At 34.5% G+C, this 18,599-nt stretch overlaps 1 protein-coding gene across 1 annotated transcript; it reads left to right on the top strand.

Moving 5' to 3' along the window:
• Positions 1–4,826: 4,826 nt before the first annotated feature.
• LAMTOR3 (late endosomal/lysosomal adaptor, MAPK and MTOR activator 3) lies at positions 4,827–17,961 on the top strand. The gene is made up of 7 exons (XM_006918866.3): positions 4,827–4,987; positions 5,309–5,354; positions 7,892–7,926; positions 12,538–12,596; positions 14,349–14,482; positions 15,604–15,667; positions 17,090–17,961. The coding sequence occupies exons 2-7, from the start codon at positions 5,346–5,348 to the stop codon at positions 17,161–17,163; spliced, it is 375 nt and encodes a 124-aa protein (XP_006918928.1). The 5' UTR covers positions 4,827–4,987; positions 5,309–5,345; the 3' UTR covers positions 17,164–17,961.
• Positions 17,962–18,599: the final 638 nt, after the last annotated feature.

Raw genomic sequence — 18,599 nt, 5'->3', positions numbered from 1 at the left:
GGATTTGTTTTTATCATGTTTTCTATTCTTAATATGCCCTTTCATTCATTCATTTAACCACTCAATAAATATATGAATACCTACTATATGCCAGTGAGCTAGCTGAGTGTTGAACAAGACATGGAACAAGACAAAAAAATAATAATAATAACTTATGAAATTTACATGTAGCAAGGAAGATAAATGTCAAGTAAATAATTGTAATGATGATGAATGGTACAAAGAAAATTACAAGGTATAGTGAGAGCATATATCTAGAAGACTTAACCTACTCAGGGAGGACCAGGGAAGGTTTCTCTGAGAAACTGACCAAAAGCTGAAACCCAAAAGATAAGCATGCTGGAGAAGTGTTTCAGGCAAAGTATGCTAAGTTGATAAAGTCATAGAAACTTTACAGAAATGAAAACAAACTTGTATGATTATGGCATAAGAAAGCCAGGATAAATTAGAATTAAAATAGGGGCCTGATCCCATAAGATCATATATAAAACATGATGATAATAATTGCACTTTATCCTAAACAAGTAGAAAACCTCTGTGATTTTTAAGGAGGGAGATACATGATAAGAGTTGAGTTTTCAAAATATTTTAGTTGCCGTGCAGAGAAGACTGGAAGGCAAAAGTGAATGTAGGAAGGGTAGGAAGTTACTGTCCAAGGATAGATGGTCATATCTTAGACCAGAGTAGAAACATGGATAAGTGAATTTGAGAGAGATCCAGGAGGCAGAATCAAGAGAAATGTGATTACATCTGGGATGGAGGCAGCAATTAAAAATGTCTCAAAAATTTGGATATAAAGCGAGTAGAGAAAAATGGTAGTAGCTGGAAAAGGAGGTGGTGTCTAAAGAAGGCTGGTTTTTTTTTTTTTCCAATTATTAATTTTATGAGACCTTTCTATTTATGACAAGAGAGACCTTACCAATTTTTCTTATTCTGATGGAAAGGGGCAAGTAGAAAGTGAAAGAGTAAAGATAGAGAAAAAGAGAGATAATAGCATTAAATACCTAATATGTTCAGAGGATAAAGGATCCACTGCAAAAATGTAAGAATTACTTGAGCTAAGAGACACCACCAGCATTTTTTCAGAAAGGAATGCATGGAGAATAATAGGTACATGCAGGTAGATTTGTAGCATTAGTGGGATGATGTTATAGTTTGCATTCTCTTGGTGAAATAGGCAGTTTATACAAAGTGGGGGAGAGAGAAGAATGATAAGCAGAGGCTTAGAATGAAGATAATTTGAAGGAGTTCTTTTCACTGATTCAGCTGACTAGTGAAAAAGTAGGATTTCTATGGATTCCAGGTTGGTGACAGAATTTACAGCCTATTTAGTTGTATTTTCTCCAGCTTAACCCAGCAGCTTAGGCATAGGCATGGAGGATACTACTCATTTAACTCATTCAAAGTTGGCGTTCTGTTCAGGCACTAAAGTTGGTAGGGGAGTTCAAGATGTTGACAAGTGCATTCCACTGACTATTCGATGTAAGCTAGAGATCAGGGGAACTGGTGATTTCTGAGGTGACAGCATAAGTCCAGGGTGTGATGACAATGGATGGTAGCATACAAGAGCAAGTTATTGCATGTGACCTTATAATTGTATTCTCAATGGGCCAAATCCTGAACCACAGCCTGAATCAAAATGACTGGATATCCGACTTGGACAGTCTGTGATAAAATTTTCGTTTTTGTATGTTGGAGAATCTGCAACACTCTTCTACCCATGCGAGTTTGAATACCAACTAGAATTTTCACACAGTGGAGCCAGCCTAAATCTAGATGATTGTTGATTTTTTGATAGGAAAGCAGAATAAAAAAAAAAGTAGAGATCTGCTGTATACAACAGCTAAGAGAAATTCAAGCTAAAGAGAAGCAGAAACAAAGGCTTCAATAGAACCAATAAAGTTAGAACTTTAACGTGTATGTTTATTAATTACATAATATACTAGTATGAAGTGTACATAGTAAAATAGAAAATTTGAATGAGATAAAAATTGTATGCATGTATGTGTACAATTTTCCTTAGTTTCTTACTGAACCTCGGGGATCATCTGGTACACCCACTTTGGCGAACTGGTACATAGTGCTGATCATCTTTTAGAACAGTAAATATTTCCCTTAGTCCTAAACTAACAGCAGTGGTATTAATGAGTAAATGCAAATGGAGTATGAGTACATAAGGAACTCTCCCATTAACATGCTATAATTCAGAAACCATCACACTTGGAAATTAGAAATCTTATTAGTTCTTTCTATTTGAGAACAGTGATGTTTGGAGATTTTGGAAAACTATGCCGTCCCTTTTTGCCACTCGAGAGGAAGGAAAAAATATTTTCCAGGTCAACTACCATTAAGGTAATTAAGGTGGAGAATTTTGTAAAAAATGAAAAGCATCTCCAGAGATTAAAAAATTCTTGCTAGAGTTCATATTTTTACTTGTTTCTAAATTTGGGTCGGGGTGGGGAGTAGGGAAACGGTGAAAGTCAGGGCCAAGGTTAATGGTTTCTTTTAATCACTTTAATAACTTTTATTCCACAAATGTCAAACGAGTGCCTGCTGAGTGCAAGAAACTTACACAAGAAACTGGAAAAAAAAAAAAAAGTAAAACATGCCCCAGTCTTCTAGACTTTATGGTCTCATTGGGGAAACAAAAACTGTGACATCTAAGCACAAATAAGTATTGATTATTCTTGGTAGTATATAGTAGCATTCAAGAGAATAGTAGGTGAGAAAGTGTTACAAGGAAAAGAGATTTAAATAGTGAAGGGGTTCAGCACATGCCACCACAAAATATGCAACTTCGGCATATCGACTCTTGAGCTGAAAGCACTAAGAAATAGATGTAGGAAGGGCTCTCTGACCTCTTTTCTACCTAACACTGGTCATTAAATTTTCCATAAGGTGCCTTCCCTCTACCCAGAAGAGAACATCCCTATCACTAGAGACAGGGAATTGATGCCAAAATGTACCTGTACAAAGAAACCTAATAAAATAACCTTTATCTCCCATTAGTTTCCCCAGTATATTCAGTAGTCACTGTCCCATAATTAACTGCCCTGAGTCTAAGCCCTTTTGTCTTGTCACATCTCCACAATTTATCGTCTTTCTGTAAAAATGTATATAAACTTTTGGGCCTAACAGCTTCTTCGGATTTTCATTTCCTTCTGAAGACTCCTATGTATACATAAATACGCTACATAAATTTGTATGATTTTCCTCCTGTTGTCTATGTCAGTTTAATTCTTAGGCCCAGCCACAGAACCTTAAGAGGGTAGGAGGAAATTTGTCCTCCCCTACAAGAAAAGTAATCTTATCAGGTGAAAAGAACCTCCTGAACCAGTGTGGGAAAAGTCGTGTTGATGGAAGGGTGAGGTAATCAATTTGGCTGGAGTATGATTCACATCAGAATGTATTCAGAAGTAAAATTCATATGTAAAGTGCCAGATTAGAGACTGTCAACTTTATCACTGTCTGCAATGGTGCATAACTAAAGATTTGTTTGAGCAGCAGTAATGTTTATGGTTCTAGGAAGGTTTATCTGGCCATTAAGTGGCTGTTGATATAGTCTTGCTGAATAGAATAATGGTTTGAACAAAGAATTGAAAAACTACAGATGACGTGAGGAAAGAGCACACATGACACCTGACTAGTAGAATCAAGAAACCAACACAGACATACATCAGGAGAAAGATTTACTGGAGAACCTTTTAAAGCTTTTGAGTTAGAGCTGACAGTAAGACATGTACGTAGAAATATCTAGCTATCCAGAATCCAACAAGCAGCGGAAAATGTGAACCTAGAACTTAGATGAAAGTTGGATTTAAGACTCACATTCTTAGGACACCGTGGAAAGAGAAAAACAGAGAAACCAAAGGCAAGCTTTAAATGCCATCATTTAAAAGTTGGAAGACTAGAGTAGATGAGGATCTGAAATAAATAGAGCTGCGTCCTAGAAGCTAAGAAAACAAAGGGTTTAAATGATGAAAAAAGTGATCTTCAATGATGTCAATTGCTGTGGAATTGTTAAATTCACTTGTAACAAGTCATTTGTAACATTTGGGAGCTTTGTCGTTTACCATTTCATCTTCCAGGAATAACTGGGAAGTATCCAATTCTTATCACTACGTCTTGGGCTAGAGTTAATTCTTCTTGCTCTCTTGTTAAGAATTGGAGTTGAAGATAAATCGTAAACAAGTTCTCGCAGACCTCATTTTCCTGCCACCAACAGCAGGTCTTTGTTAAATGTGCAAACAAGCAAGGCATCAAACAAAAAACGATATGGGCAGTTCTTACATGCACAGACTTCTAATTCAAGAGCCAATTAAGGTTATCCAATGTCTGCTTACGTTGAGGTGCACCCATAATCGTGAGAACTCCAGAAAGCCCATGGCTCAATTCAACCTAGACAAGATCTTGAGTAGAGCAGTGGGTGGTGGTAAACAGGGGAAAGCCAAAACAGACTAAGAAAGTGGGGTCTGAAACCTATGGACGTGGGACTTGCAATCACGGGCAATCTGCTTGCTGTTCAGTTTGCGACACCATCTCTTCAAATTTTTCATCTAAAATAACAGGTTTTAAGGTAATAGATCCTGCAAAACTAATGAAATTTATACACCCTCTCCGCACAAAAATGTCTTTTAGCATGCCTTCCTAGGACGGAGTTAAGGCGCAGCAATCTCACACAAATCCGCCCTGGTACAGCCGGTGTCCCGACGCTCTGGTGTCTGCGCAGGCGCAGGAGGCAGCCGCGGAGGGCCGGAGTTGGGCGGGGCGCGACGCACGGCCGCGCGCTCCCAGTTTCCGCAGCACCTTCCCGGAAGTCCCGTGTCACCAGACGTCGGAGGCGTAGGAAGTGCTTCCTGGAGCATAGAAGAGGTCACAAGTCATGTGAGGGTAGCTTTCTGAGGAACCTGCTTCTGAAGTTGTCCCTGAAGGACAGCAGGCAGCCCAGAACTCTGCTGCCCAGAGAACCAGGCGGCCCAGAAACCGGGTAACGAGCCACTTTGCCCGATGTTCAGGCCTGGGCCCGCGGGTGGCAAGGGCGGTGAGCTGGAAGAAGAGAGGACAACCCTTCCCCTTTATTTTGGGCCTTAGACCTTGGGGGCTGGGGAGGCCGAGTTGGCTGAAGTAAGGCATCCCGGCTATCCGTGTGGGCATCTGGAAACTCCGTTTCCCATCGATCTCCCTGCGCCCAGCCCTAGAGCCGCAGACTCATCTCTGACCCTGATGAGAGCTGACCGCGCTTATTAAGGTGGTGTTGGGGAGGGCGAGAAAGCCAGGAACGGAGAGTCACCAGGAGTTTCTTTTTCAGGCGTGGATATTGACCCTGCGGGAGAAAGGGGTTCGTCATGGCGGATGTGAGTTAACACCCCAGCACAAGAGGAAGGAGAGGGTGGGGAGTTTGGAGGAGGCTACTGGGAGGCGAGAGTGGGTTCTTCCCAAGTAGAAATTCGTTTTTGTTTTGGCCCTCCACACCTTTATTTTCTCTAGGATCTGGAGTTAGAGATTAATGTGAATGAATTCTCTGGGGCCCTGAGTTTCTGCCTGGAATTGGGCTGCAGGACACTTAGGTGCCTCCTGCCACAACACAACCCTGCGGGCATAGAGAGGCTCCGAATATTTATCATTTCAATTTTAAATGATGGTTTGCTACTTGGAATCCCTTTTTTTTTTTTTCCTGCCTAGCCAGTGGTCGTGATGGTTTTCTGGGTTCATTGTAGCATTTTAGGTGATTTCCAACTGATACCTCTTCACAGCAGTAAAAGCCAAATTCTAAATTTAGGTAACTTAATTGTGCTAGTTAATAGAAACAGCCAGAAATTAATACTAGTACTAATGTTTATATTTTATATCTTGTTACTTTGCTTACATACATCCTGGTTCTAAATATTGAACATGTACTTGTTTCTAAAAACAACTTTAGGAGGTAAGCAGTGTTATCCCTGTGTTATAGATGAGACTGCTGAGGCATAGAAAGATCAAGTAACTTGCCTCAGGTTACACAGCTAGTACTTGTGGAGTCAAGATACCAACCCAAGCAGTTTGGCTCCAGAGTCCATGCGCTTAACTATTACACTAGTCATTCAGTATTAATAGGAATCTGATTTTTCTTTTTAGGTTGCAAGATTATGTGTTTCAACATTAAGCAACTTTTTATGCCTTTATCACTCCATTTTGGGGCGTCTCATTATATTTTCGAGACATTATTCAGGCATAATGAAATCACTAAATATCTATTGAGCATCTGCCTTGCAGTCGTTGCTGTAATAAGGGCTGTGGGTGAAATAAAGATGAATAATGTAGAATTCCTCTCCTTAAGGGTTTGATAGTTTAAGAAAACAGTAGGCAAGTGATCACATATATATACATTATTGTGTGGCAATGTAAAGGAGAGGGATTACATTGGTTTGTGTTTATCAGTAAAGCTTATTTGGAGTATATGACAGTTGAGATTAGCTCTAAATGATGAGAAGCAATTTTTTTAAAAGTGAGATTGAGAGGGAGAATATTACTAGCAGAATGATAGCATAAACAGAATTAGATAGGAAAGAGAGGTGGGTGTGGAGGAGCTATAAGTAGCCCAATTTAGCTGGGGCTGTAGATAGGTATGAGGGAGTGGTAGGAAGCAGGACTATACACTTAATTGTAAACCATATTGTAGAGAGTCTCGAATGTCTAAAGAATTTTTATGTAATAAACAATGGAAAGCTTTCAAACACTGGTTCTCAACCTCAGCTACCTAGAGAGTCATCTTGGGAACATCTCCAACCCAGGCATCAGGAGGTTTTTTGTTTTGTTTGTTAATGCACCTTATGTGTTATCCATACCTGAAGTTGAAAATCACTGCAATTACGGCTTTTGAGAAGAATAATACCATTATTGGCACTGCGTAGAACTGTATAGAATAGAAATGGGAGATCAGCATACCAGTTATGCTAGTGCAAGTCATAAAAAATAAAATGAAAATAAATAAAATGTCAGTTGATAAGGAGAAGAGATCAGTTTAAAAACATTTGACTTCTCGGGTGATTTAAAAGTGACAAATTTGAGATTAGGGTTAAATATTACTCTTAGTGTCACTTGAATAAACGGGCTTGGTAGTGCTATTAGTGGAAACAAGAGATTGAGGAAATCTGAATTTCAGGTGAAACATGATGAGTTGAGATTTTTTGTGTGTTTAAAATGAGAGCAAAGGTAAACTAGTGGTGACATGAAATAAAATGAATATTTAGGTTTGAAGAATAGTAGGGATTCGAGTTCCAAAACAGTAGATCTAGTTTATCTATGTAGAACTCATAATTGACACCTGGATTGTCAGTGAAATCTCCTAGATGAATAAAATAAAATAATTTTTTATTTCTTTCATCCTAATTGTGTTCCATGCTAAACCCTTGTCATACATTGTTATATCTTTAGTCATGTGAGGAAATTGCATTTTAGAGAAGTTAATCAACTTACCAAGATTGTTAAAGTGATGTAAGAAAGTCTGTATGTAGATGTGGAAAGATTCATAATATAATCTCAAGTGAACACAACAGTAGCAGCAGGATGTGAAATAGGAAAAGTATGATCCAGTTTTATAGCTAATATGTATTTGTGTTTCCCATTTTCAGATATGCTAATCACTTTATATGTATCTTCTCATAAACTTTAAAAACAATATTATGACATCGATTCTATTATTATCCCTACTTAACAAATGAAACTAAGGCTTAGAGAAAAGGGTTAGTTAACTAGCTCCAAGTCACAAAACGTGTCAAAATTAGAAAAAGTAAAACACAAGAAAGGTTATGAATTATGATTTAAGATACCTGAAATATGGCTAGGACAGGCTATAAGGAGCTAGTGCAAGGCATATTATTATTATATGATTTATTTTTATATTCTCTTTCAGGACCTAAAGCGATTCCTGTATAAAAAATTACCAAGGTAAAAAATTGCTAATTTGTTACAATATAAATTCTATATAACATTATGTGTAGCATTTTATTTCTAGCTATTTTAGACTAACACTGTGTGTATATTATGCTATTACTTTTCACTTTCAAATACCTAACGTAACATAATTTGCAGATAAATAACATGAGATCTAGAGAAGTTACAAGACTTATCCCAGCTTAAATGTCAAGTGGATGCCAGAGGACTAGAAATTAGATTTCTTGCCACTTTAGAGTTCTTTCAAATATACTATCATAGCAGTTTACTGGATTATACTTTGAAGTAGAGTAATTTTGGGGGGAAAAAAACCTAAGAACTTGTCTTTATTTTTAAATAATGACTTTAAGACCTAATTGTTGAGTCTGCAAAACCCCAAAATGTTAGATTTAGACAACATTTTATACTTGGAAAACTCATAAGGCTTTCTTTTGCCTGCACACAGTCCATTGGATGTAACATTTTATAAATTAGGCTTTTGTATCGAGGACAGGAAACTTCATATTAGAAAATTTACTGATCGAAATGATGTTGCTTTAGTTTAATTAAAATTCACATTTAGTTTAGTGTAAAATGATACCTTGGAGTTAAGGACATGAAAGAGAGGAATATAATTTGAGACATTCATTTCCACATTCCAGAATAACTGAATAACTGGTGAGAGACTACAGTAAAATATATGCCGAGGTCTTTTTATTTCTTTTTAAATTTCTTATCTTCCAAATCTTTGAAATTTAAAAAGGTTTTAGACATCAGTTTATTTCTGTAGGTAGAGGGAAAAACCTTGTTTGGATTTTTTCTTGAATTGTTTGGTGTGGCTTTTGCTGTTGACTTGTGCCTTTACTCTGATTACAGACCACTGGTGATTGATGATATTATCTTTTATTTTTAATTTATATATTTTTTTCATATCAAGAATAAAACACTGTTGAGGTATTAAATAATTACCATTGATTTTATGTTAATGCAATACTTAAATTTAATTTTACTCTTTTTCTCTTAATATTGACAAACTAAAGACCAGCTGCTGATTTCTGTTCTCGACCTTATGATCAGCAATACAGGCAGTCCTAGCTTTGCACAGTGCTGCAGGGCCATAACAATGACTACACAAGCTGAAATTGTCCAAAGCAATTTTTGTAATCAAAGGGAAAAATTAGCTTTTTTTTGTGATCTTTAAAAGTTTTTGTCAAAACATTGAAATCTCTCTTGTTTGTTATATTTAGGGGACTGGAAACAAATACTAAAACTAGTATTTGCTTAATTCACTGTAACTTAAAACAGTAGAAACATTGAGAATTAAGAGTGTTTATTTCTTTGTAAAAAACTTACCAAGAGTAGTTTGAACAGTGTTTGCCTACCATGTTTCTTTTCATATACCTTAAGATGTATGAAAGCTGTATCTTTAAGATAAAGAGCAGGCATCTTTTCTATGCTTTGGCAAATTGGCATACTCCTTTTTAAGTTTGGATCAATGTCCAACTTTTTGTCCTTTAGGCTTTCAATGTTGTAAAATATCTCAAGAGTTCTTTTATGTGAGATTTTTTTGCCAGTGTCACTTCCTCTGAGATATCATCATCCTTTTCATCACAACCACTTTTCTCATTTATGTCAATGTCTGCCTTCACTAAGTTCCTCTGGCTGCACATCTCGTTCCCAGCAGTGATAATGTCAATATTTCCTCAGCCAGCTATTTGTTAACTCTGCTTTCTATTTAGATTTCACTTTCAGCATTATCACTTTTCATTTCTTTGCTGTATTTCATCTTTATTGGCCTTATTTCAGTTATTTTTTAAATATTACTGAAAGATGAGCTAAAGCTATATACTTTGCTCTCACGTAAACTGAGTAACAGATGCTCAGTGACCAGTCACCAATATACTTTGAAAGAAGTGATGTGACTGGTTAATGATCACAATGCCTGTCTGTTATTTATAGCCATTTACATAATGACTTGTGACCTGAAGAGTTAGAGAAGTCTGTACTTTATACACTTATTCAGTTAATATACCATACTTATTGAAATTTGACCTGGGCTGTTGAGGGGGAGTGGTGTTATTTAATTAAACTGACAACTGAAATGTGTTCAAATTAGAAGTACAAAAATGAGGGCTTTCTATATTAATCTGTATTTACCTTGTTGGGCATAGTATATTGAAATACCGCTAAAATTGGTGATGGTGGAGAAGTGGAGAAATACCACACTGGAGACAAAATAGAGGAACAGAAGCATAGTTGATAATTGTTAAAATGATATTTGTAAAAACAATGAAAATCTTTTCGTGATGGAAGGAAAGGGATTACTACCATGTGGTTTTTTTTTTCATGACTGAGACCAGATTAATTTCCTATTCATGACCATTTCTTGAAAGTCAGCTTATTGAATCCTAAAAGAATGAAGAAATAATGATGTTGAACACTTATAAAGAAAAGTAGTACAATATACACTTTGATTCGTTGCTATATATATGTAAAGTTAAGGGATTAGGATGCAGGCAGCCTGGCTTCAGAGCTTGTGGGCCCATGCTTTTATAATCGTTTGACTGCTGTGCCTCTCAACAACCAACTCAGACAGCTACAGATGTTAATATATGTGGTTTTGTTTTTTAGTCCAGCAAGTTTAATTTTTAGACTTGTATTTTAAAATCTAGTTGTGACCCAAATCAGTCTTAGGCTTTAATAGTTAGAACTTTATGTGTTTTAAAATAACCAAATGTTTCATCATTATATGACTAAAACTAAGTATGATGTCTTTGAATACTAATATAACATTTACTTTTGGAATAAAAACACTTGTTTTAGCAAGCTTTAAGGTTTAGATTTCTGCAGACTATTTCATGAAAGTTAATTTATTCCATCTTAAAGTATAGTGTACCTATTAATGCATCATAGTTTTTTTTAGTTATTACTAAACTGTATTCATGTTATTCTTTGTTGACTGTGGAAAATTAGAAATACCTTTTATATTTGTGACCTGATTTCTTTAATTGGGTATTTTAAGTAAGTGTGTATGTTTTCTACTTTGTTGGACATTTCTCTTTGTGAATTTGCAATCCCTTGAAAAGAAAGTGTTTCTGCTTCTGAGAGAAAGTCTTTTTGTCACTATAACCACAAAGAATAAACTATAACCTAGTTTTTAACTTAGAAGACTATATTTATGTATTAATCTTATAGGTTATGTTTTAATCCATAGATAGTTTTGGAATTGAATGATAATAGAAAATAATACCAGTAAATATTTATACACAGTGGTTTCATCATTCTTATTTTTAATGTAAGGCGGATAAATGGCTTTGTTTATAACATTTTCTCCTCAAATTTTAATAACCTTTCTCTGATTTAAAAGTTTTTGACAATGGGATTAATAGAATTTTAAGTTCAAAATCTTAAGTTAATATGAATTTTCTTCATCCCTAAATTAAAATATTAAGGTTAACACAATAAGGAGTGGCTAATTCTGGATTATAGTAGGAACATTGAACATATTTCTGAGTTGCAATCTACAGATATTACAAGATAGTTACAAAGCTATAGATTGTGTGTAAATGTGTCCTATTATAATTTTTAACACTATACTTTTGTGCTCTAGGGATTCTCACTAATAATTAAATATTTAAACTGCCTTGATAAATTATGTCATTGTCAGTATACACAGATGACACCCCGATGTTAACTAATAATTAATATAACTGTGTACCAGCCTCTACTTTACATGCATTACTTTATTAAATTTCACATAGCCAAATAAGTACAGTTATTGCCATCTTCAGATTGTGAACTGAGGCTTAGGTTTCATAACTGGCCCAAGGCAGCATAAATAGTAAGCAGGAGAGCCCGAATGGAACCCAGGTCTGACTTCAGAGCTACCGTCTCGACCATTCTGCTTACTGCTGCTGATGTGGGCATGGCTGACAGGGTTGCTGCATGACCTTCATCCTTCCCGTTTAGTTCCTTCAGCCTAGAAGGAACAATCTTTTTGCACATCTTCTCTTAATCAGTGCCATAACACCCCAGCCGAGCTATCATTTCCTCAGGGAAACCTTCCCTGACCCAAATGTCTAAATCAAGCCCCTCTTTGATTTGATAGGCTCTCATGTCCCCACAGATCTCTTAATGGCACTTGCCACAGTTGTAGTTTTATATTTGTCAGTGTGGGATTATTTGATTGATAGCCACTCTCTTTTTAGATTGTTAAGTTTTGTGAAGGCAGCGACTTTTTTTATTTTTGCTTAGCATGGTATTATAAGTATTAAGTGCCACAAATACTGGGCACTTGATATTGGAATGAATGAGAGAAAGTCTTTTTGTCACTATAACCACTACTGATAACGTGTCATACTTTTGTAATGATAATTAGCAATTTAAGGAGAATCAGCTGTATTTTAGATTTTTTATTGATAAACTGCATAAATTTGTAAAGATTAAGAACATGTCAGGAATACACATTCAGTTTCTGGAATAGTTTGGCAAACAGGAGCTTATGCTATCAATAATTGAGTTTCCATGTTTTTTCAGAAATCTGCTTGAAAAATACCATTATAACTTTAAGGTACATATTTTGAGAAAATGAAATGTTTTATAATATTTTAACTTTTTTCTTTCTAGTGTTGAAGGGCTCCATGCTATTGTTGTGTCAGATAGAGATGGAGTGCCTGTTATAAAAGGTAAAACTGAGCACTTACATGCCAGTGTCATGTTTCTTTTATAATAAAATTATTTATATCTGAGTAGTACAGAGGCAAGCATATAAAACTCATTTCAATAAATTCAGGAGATGGTCTTAATTGGGGGGGACATATTTGTTTTTGTATATTGAAAGCTGTATTGGAACATAAGTTATCACATGTTAAATATATCATGTTACCATCCAGAGTTTAAGGATGGATTTATCACAGGCCCAGTTTCCTGTTAAAGACATTTTGTGGTATAATATTAGTAAGTCTAAGTGATGACACTGGGTATGTATGCATCTGTATATGTTATACACACAGATTCCCCCTAGTATATATATTTTTAATCATATTGCTGGTAGTTTTTGATAAACGTCCATACATTTTAATCAGTACATATTTATTGCATCGTTTAATCTTTCTTGATTTTTCTACTTGTTTACTGGAAATGAGATTTTTTTTAACTTTTAACTTCATAATTTAGTTAACCAGACTCTAACAAGAATTTTTCACCTAAAGAAGAGCTTGTTAACCTCAAAAATAACTTTTTTTCACCTGATTTTCAGTCTTTTTTTTTTTTTTTTTTTAATGTATGCATTGTCACAGAATCAGTATATGTTAAGACCATTTTTACTACTTCCGTCTGGTATCAGAATGGATGTGTATAGTTATACTGGGAAACTAATAGCTTTACCAAAGAAAGATTAAATAATGTTCTGTACATTTTGTTTCCAATCTGGTTTCCACCTGCAGTTATCACGTGTCACGTAATTTTAGACTTTAGAATTGAAAAGAAGTTTAGAAATCACTTAATTTAGTTCTTTTCTTTTATAAGCAAAGATGGTCAAGTGCAAAGAGTACATTGTCAGTACTAAGTTGCACGTGCGAGTGACAAGATATAGTAGAAACCACCATCTCCAGTGTGCTTTCTAACTCACCATAAAACATACGTGGCCATGAGCAAGTCACTTGCCTTTTCTTAGTTCTGTAAGAAGGGCTTTGAACAAAATAATCTCAGATTTTCCAGCTCGTATGTTTTTTTCTGAGGATTCTGTGTTAAAGCCTTAAGCTTGCACTTAACTGGTACAGCTACATGATTTTAATGAGTTTAAGAAAACAAATAGCCAGCTGCAGAATTATTAATATCTATAGGCAATACTACTGTTGATTTTATGAGAGCAAAGTTTTCTAAAGCTTTTTTTCATTATTCTAGCTTGGCTCTCAGTTAACCAGAATATTCAATTTATTAAATGTACTGATTAATCTGTCTTAGGGTTGATATTAAGAAAATATCAGCATTTAGTATTCTTTTAAAAATAAAAAAAATACTGTGAGAATCATTTTTTCCCTTAGTTATAATCACTCAGCTTCTGATTGAGCAGTATTTCCCACCTAAATTGATGAGACCCAATTAGCCATAAGATTTTAAATATCGTAAAGCAGAACCCTTGTGCTTGATATTTTTATGGATATATGTTTTATATCTGTATGTGTGTGTATATATTTATATACATATATATATATAAACATATATATATATATTATGAATGTATATACACATGAGAAAAACACACACACACAAAAGTATCTCCAGATGGTTAACTTTCTTTACACTTTTCTAGGTTTTATATTTTCTATGCTGAGGATGATTGTAAAGATATATATATATATATATATTTGGTTCTGTAAATCTTTTTCCTACCATATTCACTGCATAAGTTTTGATTAAATTATTTGTATTTCCAGTGGCTAATGATAATGCTCCAGAGCATGCTTTGAGACCTGGCTTCTTATCTACTTTTGCCCTTGCAACAGATCAAGGGAGCAAACTTGGACTTTCAAAAAATAAAAGCATCATCTGTTACTATAATACCTACCAGGTAAGTTCATAACTAATTAATGATTTGCTGATTTCAACTATTATTGTTATGTCTTCTATAGAAAATAGCTTGTGTTATCATTCTAAGTTTTAATTTTAAATGGGATGGAATTTTAAAATCTTAGCTTTCAAATTAGTTACATTAAACTATAGTACTTTTTTTCATATTTTACACTAGGAATTAATATGGAAAAGTATTTTTAAAAGATTTAATAATAAAGTACATGTTACCCTGAAAAGGTAATTTAGGTCACTGTTACCTCCAGTAGATGGTGCCCTTAGCTTTACAACTGATTTCTCAAATGACACACTTTTTTTGTTGTTATGACAGATAAAGAATTACTCTAGAAAGTCAAATGATAAGTTATTTAAATTTGTTACTGCTGCTAATACCTTCATTTGATTTGGGATATATATATAATAAGTGAGATTATTAATTGTGGGAAAGAAATTACTTGCTACATACCTCTTGATCTCCAGCTGTATTTTCTTTTTTAGAATAAATTAATTGTTTGTGTTTTACAGCAATGTTTCCCAGAGTATGATTTATGTATCACTGATGATAAGCAACTGACATCTTTTTATTTTAAAAGTTATATATTCTGATGTGTATTAGGCAAAAGGTAACAGACCCATCTGACCTTTAATTTCACTGATAAGGATTAGGTTGAAGCCAAGTGTTTTAAAAAGATAGTTAATTTAAAGTTAATTTGAATCCATTTAAATTATAGTGGTACACAGGAGGCAGAAAAATCATGAAAGTGTAACTACTTGCATGAGAAATACTGCTTTTAGCCATTTAATTATCAATATTTATTGAGCGCATACTATGTAATTGACACTTGGCTGGGCTTTAGAGGTAAAAAGATGAATAAGACGCAGTCCCACCTTAAAAACTTACCAGGCTAAGTGGTAGTAATGTCTTTAAGAGAAAATAAGTAACCATTTTATGAAAATATTTAATTTCAGCTCTTTTCATATTTCATGATGTAGTGCCATGATGTTGGGCTAGTATGTTACACATCGACTATTGAAATTTTTTTGAAAGATTAAGATACTGCATTTGAATTATGCTACCTTTTAACAATACAGCTTATTATTTAGGTCTTATTTTCTTTTTAGGTGGTTCAGTTCAATCGTTTACCTTTGGTGGTGAGTTTCATAGCCAGCAGCAGTGCCAATACAGGTGTGTTTTAATTACCTTAAATGCATCTTTTAATTCTATATAATACTTATCTGAACAGTCTAATATGATAGAAATAGTAAATTTAGAGTTGAAAAACCTGAGCTCATGGTCTGGCTCCACCATGTGTTCCTTGCTCTCTGGAGAAGTACCTTCTCCGAATTCTGTTTTCCATATCTGTATAATGAGCTTATATCTGCTTTCTCCATCTTATGGGGTTATTTTCTAGTTCAAATGAGATAGTATATGGGTAAGTGATCCTTTAAAATAGAAAGAGAAAATTAAACTTTATCTTTAACTCTTAATGCTACATCTTGCTCACATTAGAACAGCTTAAGAAAACAAAAAGAGAAGATAACCAAACAAAACACATAAATTGGGCAAGGATGAGTTAAATTCTGTATAGACCAATCTATTAGAATTTTTAAAATCTTGAACGATAGCAAGTTGAATGCAAGTGGGAATTTAAAAGAGTATGAATAGGATGAACATAATTCATGTTCTTCTCGAGTGTTGAAGAATTTGAGAACAAACACTAGGAAGCTGTACTTTCTATAGAAGATAGTAAGATCCCATTATATCCAGTAGCCTTCCCTGGATATTTATGTATAAACTGATAATATTCAGTTGAATTGTAATTTTTTTTTACTCTTTTTAAAGTAGGATTTAAAAGGTCTGTCTACTTCAGATTAGACTGCCGTTTAGAACTATTATACATTCCTTTTCTGTTTTTTTTCTTTCCCAGTTGTTTGATCTAGTTCTATTCCTACCCGTGTCACTGAAGCCAGTCCTTAGATCCCTTGTCTTTAAAATGAAGGATTTAGATTTGATGATCTATTAGGTCTCTTCCATTTCTAAATATTTTAAAGCTGTAAAATACTCAATGTGAAAACACTTTGTAAATTATATAAGATTGTAATGATGTCAGTATTTTAAGTATGTTAAACCTGTTGTGATAAATCACCACAACTATAATACTAAATCATCAGTTTGTATTATAAATTATGATAATGTACAGAATTATATTTTAGTACTTAGAACATTTCCTTGGGAACCCCAGATGCTTTTAATATTCTTTGAGACAGAGGAAGATGCTTATTTGTTTGAACATAAAATAATAGCATCTAAGGTGTATAGCTTTTAATTCTGGTAAACTAAGAAGGCTAGATATGCTAATTTCTAGACTTGGTTGTCTTCTAGATTCATCGTTGAACTTCCTTTTAAACGTGGAAGTGTATGTAAACTTCATAATGAATGTGGGTTTTTTGGTTACCTAGAATATTTGTTTTAGTTATGGGAAATAAGCTATGTCTCATTTACTCTTTAGCAACCAAATTTTGACAAGAGGGAATTTAAGTCAAAGACTTTTTTTCTTAGGCACATTTTTTTTCTGATGTTCTGATTTTTTTAATCTCTTTGTTTTAGGACTAATTGTCAGCCTAGAAAAAGAACTTGCTCCATTATTTGAAGAATTGAGACAAGTTGTGGAAGTTTCTTAACCTGACAGTGGTTTTGATGTCTATCATATCTTGATTTTAATAGACAACGATGTCATACCCAGCAATCTTTAGACCACACCAATACCTGTATCTATGTACTCAAGAAAGGGCCCCTTCTTCCACCTTACACTAGAGAAAGAGCCTGTAGATATAATTTATGGAAGGATTGATTATTATCCTTTCTTGTATAGAGTCTTATTTACTGAGATCTGGGGATACAGAAATGGTTCAGCTGTTCACAGCTCCCATGGAGTTAGTCCAGTCACCAAATCTGCATGAAATTCTATGCAGTGGGTCAGAATCAAAATGGTACTTTGATCCATTTGAGCCATGAAATGTCCCTATTGTATAGTACACCCAGGCCTGCAGAATGAAGCAGACCCTTTTTATTGTGAATAATGAGGACATATTTTTTTCATATTGTTTTAGTTCTTGCATTGAGTGTGAGGAAGATAAAATGGCTTAGTAAAAGTAATAAAATCAGTACAATCACTAACTTTTCTATGTATATTATTTTGCATTATAGATGAATATTACTAATCGATATGATTCTTCTCAGAGGGTGCTGCTCTTTAATGAAAATGATAGCTAATGGTTTTTTCCTCCACTCTGCTTCCTATAACCAATCAGTGTTTTAATGTTTGTGTGTTCTTTATAAAATTTGTTATTTTTTTGTTTCTTTATGAAATTTAGATGTGATTTATTATCAAACTCTGTTTCCAGTATTGGTATGTAAACATGATAGTACAGCCATTTTTTTCGTACATGGGTATAAATAAAATAGTATTTTTAAAAGTATAGTTTGATTACCATATAGTTTTTTTTCTCCTGACTTCTTTCAAAAGTTTAAAGAATGTAATTCATTCCTTTCAACCACATGAGTAAGTACTGAGTGTTTTTTGTAGATATTGGTTTAGAGACTTATTTTCAGTTGGAAAATAAACCTTATCCATGAGCCTAATTTAATCTCTGAAATTGCTAACACACTTCTAGAATATGCCCTTTATATTCAGAAATACAGTCCATCATTAGAAATTGTTACTTTCCTCCTAGGTTCTTTCCCAGTCAGTCACTGGTACAGTTCAGTACAAATGCACTGAACACCTAGTATGTACCATTCACCGGCGCTACCACAGTGCAGAATTCTAAGGAATACATTTCACATCTATTACTGTACTCCAGGAGTGCATTTTACATGGAATGTGTGTTAATGCAGTTCGTGGAGTTGTGCAGTGAGGTGGTCGGCCAGGCACTGTGCCTGCATGCTTCTTTGCCTCACTCCCTCTCTCCCTCCTTCCATCCTATGCAAATATGAAACTAAATTGTGGTAACCCACCCCTTAAAGAATTTATAGTTCAGTAAATGAAATATGTATATGAAATTCTGTGATGATGCTATAAAAACAGAATAGAGGCATTTAAATTGGACAAGACCAA

The sequence above is a fragment of the Pteropus alecto genome, unplaced genomic scaffold (genome assembly GCF_000325575.1).
Source record: "Pteropus alecto unplaced genomic scaffold, ASM32557v1 scaffold5, whole genome shotgun sequence".
NCBI lineage: Eukaryota > Metazoa > Chordata > Mammalia > Chiroptera > Pteropodidae > Pteropus > Pteropus alecto.
The sequence above is the reverse complement of the archived record's forward strand: the minus strand, read 5'-3'. Positions and strand labels throughout refer to the sequence as shown.